Raw genomic sequence first — 7,608 nt, 5'->3', positions numbered from 1 at the left:
GAATCGCGGCCCCTTCCACTAAGCTAACTATGTCATTATGATATTGTATGCACACAAAAGTTATTATATTTGACATAGTTTTTGTCGTTTAAATTCAAAATTTCGGGCGACAACATTTTTTCCGGGGACCGCCAAATTTACTGGGATTGATCGGTTGTCGAAAATTCGGTCTGAGAGAAAAAGAACCTGAATACGAGTAGTGGTCGTGGACAATATATAAAATCAGGCTTCTCTCTTTACAGGCACTGGTTGGTACTTAGTGTAGCTTTTAATTGCAATGTGTCCACGCTTGAGGTTGAGAGATCGAATCTGTTGGGCCACCCTTTTTTGTCACTCAATTCGCGTTGGGCTTCTGTTTGTGATTATAAATGAATTTTAGTTGATCATGTTGAACGTCAATCGGCACTAATGGAATGATGTATGGCGGACTATTTTATTGACAGGTCCCGTGTTTGAACCCCATGTGTGCCATCTTTTTTCATTATATTTGAGGGCTTTGTGCGCAAAATAAATTGTGAGGGAGTTCTCTGTAAAAAATCCAGCGTGCTATGGTCACCTAGTGCCTTGTGCATTCCCAACCACTGACAAGTGGGCCTCCACCGGGCTGGCACGCCATGTGGACAGGCCATGTGGCTGGATACAAGAGGAAGCACCGTATATGCACGCGGGGACAAGTTATGTGACCATAAATCCGTATTTTTAAAGTTTTAGCACCAAACTGAACATTGAGCGCAAGTTTTATGACTCCCGGTGATATTACCTCTTATGAAAAAGGTGGTGGGGGAGAGATGTGTTTTCAACCTAAGAGAGATAATGCAGAGATGAAATGTGCAATGCATTCGTTTCTGCTCTCTTGGATAAACGTAGAAAGACACTATCTCCTTTTGTTAATATTCTTATAGAGGTTTGAGTTGGCAGTGGTATGTTCGATCTTTTGAGATATTTTTGTATCATGCCACAAGCATTAAACAACATGCAACATTACCTGCAAAAAAACATGCAACAAAACAATCCTCTATAGCTATGCACCAACATTTAACTTCTCTAGAAATGCGAGTTTTAGCTAGTTTTGTTTTAAAAAAAGGTTGTTGTTTACCACATTTCATGAGCAGTGAGAAGAAAAAGAATCTCATTTATAGGATATTCTAAACACCGAACACTTGCGATATAATGAAAATCTTACTACTTATGCAAAATTCTGCTAATGAACCTTGAACACAACCACAATATTACCTAGGAATTAATCCACCAACCTCCAAGTTCTGATAGCCTGCTAGTGTTTTTTTAAATGTTACCAACCTCCAATTTAGTGGATCTCCACATGCTACCAGTAAACAGCAATATCAATTCAGCTGAAAGTATGCTCAAGTTTAAGTCAGTTAGCAAACCCTTCCATGCGAACAACATTTCATGATCCTTGGTTAGCTATCAACCGCCTAGATGGGCAAGACCTAGAGGTTAGAGATCACCAAAAATGCTTGCTGAGTCATGAAAAAACTGTTCCTCTCGACATCCAGTGCTTCCAGCGTGTCTGATCTCAAAATCCTTCACTGACAACACCTCATACAATTGATCAGCATCCATTTGTAACAAGATGAGCTCAGCATCAGCCCTCCCCTGAAGCTCTTCACTCGATAACCGGTGCCTTTGCTTTCTTCGCATGCTTCTTGCTAGTTCTTTGCCTTTTTCGCTTATCCCCATTGGCATCTTCTTTCCTTTGCTCCGTGTTCTCAATAGGCTGTGGCCTCTTCTTCAAAACTTCAGAATTGCTGAGTCGGGAACCATATACCATCTTCCGGACAAAGAAGCCCGCGACATCTCCATTGTCACGCTTCAGGAGTACCGGTTTTTGGAGTCGCCCACTGGAGTCCTGAATGTTTCAGCAAAAGTATAAAGTACAAAGGTTAATCGTGTGCCGCTGCATGTTTCAGCAATTCAGACTGGTGCAATCCAGAAATTCAGTTGAATAAGCAAACTACGGTAAGGAACCAAACTATGAAGTCACACGCACCTTAGTCTCTTGGCCATCTAATTCATCAAAGGCTTTATCTGCCTCATCTATGTCATTAAAAGAAATACACGTAGAGTAAAACTCGCCTCGAATCCTTGAATCAATCTGTTGAAAAGGAAAAGGAATAAATCACTAATTTATGCATACAAGTTTGTCGAACAAGCAACAAAAGCTCTGAGAAAACCTTCTCATCGATGCTGGGATTCCCAGAGAAAATTTTAAGCAACTCTTGACAAGGAAGGTAGACTGGAATTCTATGAGCAAGCAACTTCATCTGGTCAGGTTCAGGTACCTAAGAAATAAAAACTCATAAGTCAGGTAGCAACTTGAATAACAACGGGAAGGACTAAGAACTTCCTTTCAACTCTTACACTATTCTCCGCAATTTCGATGGGATCATTAAATCCATGCTTGAGCTTTGCGGTGACTAGATTCATCGCAGCTTCTGCATCCTTCAAGCAGTTATGTGGTTCTCCGTCTTCCCGAACGGAATACCCACAAACAGACTACAGGCACAAAACATAAGTAAACAATTTAGCATTCATAGATACATACCATGGGTTTTCTATCTGAAGATCTAAGAGGACCGGCTTGCAGCACCAATAGGGAAAAAAAATTAAACCAAAAAAAGAATGGAAGTATCTCGCAATCCTGAAATCAAACATTACTCTAGATAGTTTAGGGGGGCATGAGATCCCAAAGGAGTCAGTCCTTTTATGTCATTATATTTGTCTTGCGTGCAAAATGTTGCTCATTTAGCAGAAGCGAAAACACTGCTATATGGTGCCCTCTGACCATACCTTGCAAAGGCTGTTCAAAGAAGCTGATGAAGTGGTAGGTAAATTCGCATACTTAAAGATGTATGCCGTATCAATGACTCGACTGTAATCAAACTTCAGAGCTGAAATCAGAGAGAGGAACAATAGGACCTTGAGTTAAATGTTATCGAAGAAAAAAACATGTCTAACAAACACAATACAAGCACTGAATATAACTACTTCAAGAAGATCAGACATGATCCAATCACACCTTACCATATAGATCTCTATATAAGCTATGGCCAACCAAAATCTTTCCTTTGGCCAAGATTTTCTTCAATGATTTCTACAGAAGAAAGAGACACAAATATAACTCACACGAAGGAAATAAAAAAAATGCAAGATAATTGTACAGACAACATACCTGAATATCAACTAATGAGCATGTGACTCCTTCTAAATCCTTCTTAGATACACCAGTGATGTGTGTCCTGTAGTCTGCAACAGCTTTAAGGGGATTTACAAGTGTATCCAACTTCACCTGGGAAAAAATGAATGTTAGCGGGACTGGATAAACAAATCTAAATACACTTTATTTTTAGCAAAATAATATGTTACCTCCAGTTTGTTGTCTACAACACATACTCGGACGACAGCTTCTGTACCATCGTGGCAAAGGACCATCTCACAGTCAATTGCCAACATGGCTCCAGAGTTCATACTACTAGAAACTTTTCCTATCCGCATTACTTTCCACCCCTGCAAATAAATAGTGCCAATAATTTTTGGTAGTGGAGAAGCTGAAATATTCCTTAATTATCAGACAAGTACATGAAGAGTCCAAGATACTAATACTACATCACTAAAATTACTAAAGTACAATAAGGAGATGAGACTGTAAATTGGTCTTGAGCTTTGCAACTTAGACAAGGGATAAATATGTTTTGGATTTTGTATAAAGAATCCTACGCGATGTACAAGTACCAATGTGAAAATGTGATCCAAGCAAAACAATCATGAAAGTTATTCTGGCCTAAAACCTAATTTCGACAGAAAAACGTGCAAGAAACACAAAATGTTGGATCATCGTTTGTTAGCTTGTACCTACCTCTTGATAAGATGGGAAGTAGTAGTTTTTCCTGTAGTCAAGGTGCTCTGTCGTCAACTGAACAAGCTTCTGCATTTGCACAATATATACATCAATACACTGGTTCACCAAACAATGTTTGATATGCTTGAAAACTAGTACATGAATACAGCAACCCAATTGCTCACATTAACCCTTCAGGAAGGCGAACATTACCTGCTCCGGAGAAATCTTGCCGGAAAACTCATTCATATACTGCTCGATAGCTCTCCGTTCAGCGTGACGCCTCACCAATTTGCGAAAGTACTGGAACCAAAAGCAGAGGCTCTAAAACTGTCAGTGCCATGGTCCGGATGCATAAAACAGAGCAACATTTACCTTCTGAATCAAAGCATTACCTTCTGAAAATCTTTGGAGAAGGTTACGAGGAACGCGAGCAGCACGTCCTTGGTCCGCTTCTTGGGGTCGCTGACGGAGGCGCCGAACTTCTTGTCGTTCAGAGCCAGGAAATCCTTCCATCCCCCCTCGGCCCCCTTCAGGCCGTTCTTCTGGGTGAACCTCACAATCTCCACGAGCACCTGGAAAGTACGAAGGTACGCGGAATAATAGACAGACCTCTCCGGCAGGTTCTCGCTCGCCGACTCTTCTGTTTGTTACCTCTTTCTCGGCGCCGGCGAGCCGCTCGCCCATCGGAAGGGGAAAGGGTTGTTGGTGCTTGGCTTGTTCTCGGACGGCCTTCTCTTCCGCGGCGTCGAAAAGAGATGGTGGCTGGGAGGGAGGCGGCGCGGCGGCGTATTGCTTTGGGTGCAGACGGCGGCGGCGGTCGAGCAGTGCGCGGCACGGGAAGATGGCCGAAAAAGTCCTGCTTCTAGGGCTAGTTGAGGGTTAGCCCAACGACGCAGCTTCGTAGAAGGATTTGCCCATTAACGGCCCATAATAGCGGAAAAGCCTATGTGGCACTTAAAGCGCCAAATACTAGCTTACTGGTACACGCCGCGCATTTTCGTTCCTACAGGGCCGGCTCATCTGGTCGTACAGCGTTTTTTAGAGGATCATCTTCGGCCCAAGCACGTTCATCGCTCATAGCTTCTCATTTTTATTGTATGGCCAACTCAAGAGGCTTTCAAAAACCTTTATTGATAATCAAATCCGTGCATGTGGCTGAGCAGCAGTGGCGATATTCCTGTCCAATTGCAGTCTCTTACTAAAATATTAGGGATATTTCAGCGTGCAAATATTAATACCACGAAGAAGATATCTCCAAGAAATTTCATTTTAATTCTTAGTTGTGTGAGTTGCTTTCCAATTTATTCGATTTTAGATCCAAAGCAAATGTATCTATAATAGTTTTGGGTATGAATGAAGTTACAGTTATTTCTCCAAATGAAACTACCAACTGATTTTGTGAAGCTTCCAACCAGTTTTTTCTATTTTTGGGTTTCCCCTAGATTTTTTTTCCTTTTTTCTTTCCTTTTTCGTTCTCATTTTTATTTTTAATTATTTTCTATTTTACAATTCATAATTTTATTCAAAATCGCAAACATTTTTTCAAATTCATCCACTTTTCAAATCCAAAATTATTTTGCTTTTCATGAACATTTACAATTTACGAATATTTAAAAAATATCATGACTTCTCTCAAATTCACAAATATACTCTTTAACAAACCGATATTTTTTTCCTTTACGTGAATATTTTTAGAAATTAAGAATTTAATCCGGATTCATGAACTTTCTAAAATATACTATAACCATTTTTGACTTTTAAAAAACAGTTAAACAACATGGTAGCTAGAAAAAAACTAGGCGAGCGAGCGCTGGACATGGCCCAGAAACCGCTGTGAGCGCTACACTCGCAGACTACTAAATCCCAGACTCGCCTAAAAAAAAGTAAATCCCAGGAACCGCAGTGAGCGCTATATGCCACCCGCTGCGACGCCTAGGAAGAACTCGCCTAGAACCAGCTGCCGCATCAGGCTCATGTTATGATGATGTCATGTGTGTTTTCTCAAAAATAATTATTGACATCATTTTTTTGCATTTCAAAATAATTAAAATATGTACATTAGAAAGAAACTTTACATAAAATTTTGAAAAACGTAAATTTTGCATTTAAAAAATATTATATGTGTATAGAAATATATTTCTATTGTATACCAAAAGTGTATAAATGTGAATGTAAAACTTAGAAAACATTAATCATATAGACAAAAAATGTTAATCATCAGTATGAAAAATGTTTGTGACAATTTAAAACTGTTGCATATTTCAAAGAAATATACATGTTATTGAAAATGTTCATACAATGTAAAAACAAGTTTGTGAAACAAATCTTCACAAGTTCCAAAACTGTGTTTGTGTCATTTCCAAAGAATATTCGTACAATGTAAAAAAACTTGTATTGTACAAAAAGTTTTTTTATCATTTGAAAAATGTTTCAACATGTCTTTGAAAAAAACACATATTTGAAAAGATATTCATTACATGTGTTTGTAGAAAAATATTAAACATCTATTTGGGGGATGTTAAATGGGTATGAACCAATGTTTTAAATATAAAAAATGACGTACAGACATGTATGAACAAAATAGACATTTATTAAAAAAACAGCCCATAGAAAGCCGACAAAAGAAAGAAAGAGAAAAGCGAAGAAACCAGAAAGCCCCCGAATAAAAGCAAGAAAGAATGAAATAAAACCATAGTATAAAGAAGAGAAATAAAAGTCGATAAAAACATTGAAAAAAACAAGAAAAGAAAGGCACAAAACAAGAAGGAAAGCAAAGAAAAATCTGTGAAAAAACAAAGAAAAAAGGGTAAGGAAAAGGAACAAAGAAACCACACCAAAGCGACCGAATCCATCGACCAAACGAAATAACACAACTAAATGGGCCGGCCGGATACTAGTCCAGCTGTAGGCGATTCCTAATAGGAATCTCTACGGGCGAGATATAGTCCTGGCGCCAATTTATGGCCTATCTTTTGTTAAAGGACTATAGGAGAATCGAGTGTTGTTTAAACCCATTTCATGGACAGCTCAATCGTTCCAATGCTATAAGGTCTGCTTGTGTTGCTAAATACCAAAACATCTCGAAAAGAATTGAACAAACAAATCTCAAATAAGGAACTCTTTCCAAACAAGCCTGAAATGTAATTCGGAGGTGTATTGTTTTGCGGGAATTATTGATGTAACTTTCGGTTTCAAGGAATTTTTTCTGTTCTTGTTTATTATTCCCGTGTACTCAATTTGATATGCTATGCTCGAATAATTATACATAAGTAAATATGTGATCCACAATAACTTTGTTTCTCTTAACATCCAGTCTCCCACCTCCACATCTTTTTAACGAATTGTTACATCTATTATGAGGTTCCAATCTATTCGGAACAGGTAGCCTGGGTTTCTAGTTGTGTATTTTTAGGGGATAGTTGTGGCCATGGAGCATGAGTATAGTTTTATCAAGGGCTTCATTGCTACCTACATGCCACAATAGTGTGGGACAAGAAGCAATGGTTTCTAGATTGCGAAGTTTTGGTGCTCAGGTACCTTTGTGCCCGTCTTTATTTTTGGTGAAAAAATCAAAACGAATATTTCAAAGTTTAAAAAAATAAAAAATAATTCTGTGAAAACTCGTATGTATTCATTACCAATCCACGAAATTTTGTTTTGAAAAAATGTAATTTGTAAGATGTACAAAAAAACAAAATTACCGTCCAATAACAAAAAAAAGTCCATTTGAAAATGCATGTTTGTCT

General features: G+C 38.6%; 1 protein-coding gene across 1 annotated transcript; it reads right to left on the bottom strand.

Annotated features, from left to right (window-relative positions):
- Positions 1–1,112: 1,112 nt before the first annotated feature.
- On the bottom strand, positions 1,113–4,730 carry LOC125540027 (small RNA degrading nuclease 3-like). Its single transcript, XM_048703595.1, has 12 exons — positions 4,514–4,730; positions 4,255–4,434; positions 4,073–4,162; positions 3,878–3,946; positions 3,388–3,528; positions 3,194–3,310; positions 3,046–3,115; positions 2,812–2,912; positions 2,383–2,517; positions 2,196–2,303; positions 2,012–2,116; positions 1,113–1,870 (listed from the first exon to the last, which is right to left on the bottom strand). Exons 1-12 carry the CDS (start codon positions 4,544–4,546, stop codon positions 1,628–1,630), a joined length of 1,392 nt encoding a protein of 463 aa, XP_048559552.1. The 5' UTR covers positions 4,547–4,730; the 3' UTR covers positions 1,113–1,627.
- Between the last annotated feature and the right edge of the window lie 2,878 nt (positions 4,731–7,608).

The sequence above is a fragment of the Triticum urartu genome, chromosome 2 (genome assembly GCF_003073215.2).
Source record: "Triticum urartu cultivar G1812 chromosome 2, Tu2.1, whole genome shotgun sequence".
Classification (NCBI taxonomy): domain Eukaryota; kingdom Viridiplantae; phylum Streptophyta; class Magnoliopsida; order Poales; family Poaceae; genus Triticum; species Triticum urartu.
This window is presented reverse-complemented; position numbering and strand designations above follow the sequence as displayed.

Excerpts from the sequence above, each read along its gene's own strand:
- LOC125540027 (XM_048703595.1), bottom strand. The coding sequence starts at position 4,546 with ATGGGCGAGCGGCTCGCCGGCGCCGAGAAAGAG. Across the intron at positions 4,163-4,254 it reads TCTCCAAAGATTTTCAGAAG|TACTTTCGCAAATTGGTGAG; the intron begins GTAATGCTTTGA and ends TTTTGGTTCCAG. Across the intron at positions 2,304-2,382 it reads TCGAAATTGCGGAGAATAGT|GTACCTGAACCTGACCAGAT; the intron begins GTAAGAGTTGAA and ends TTTATTTCTTAG.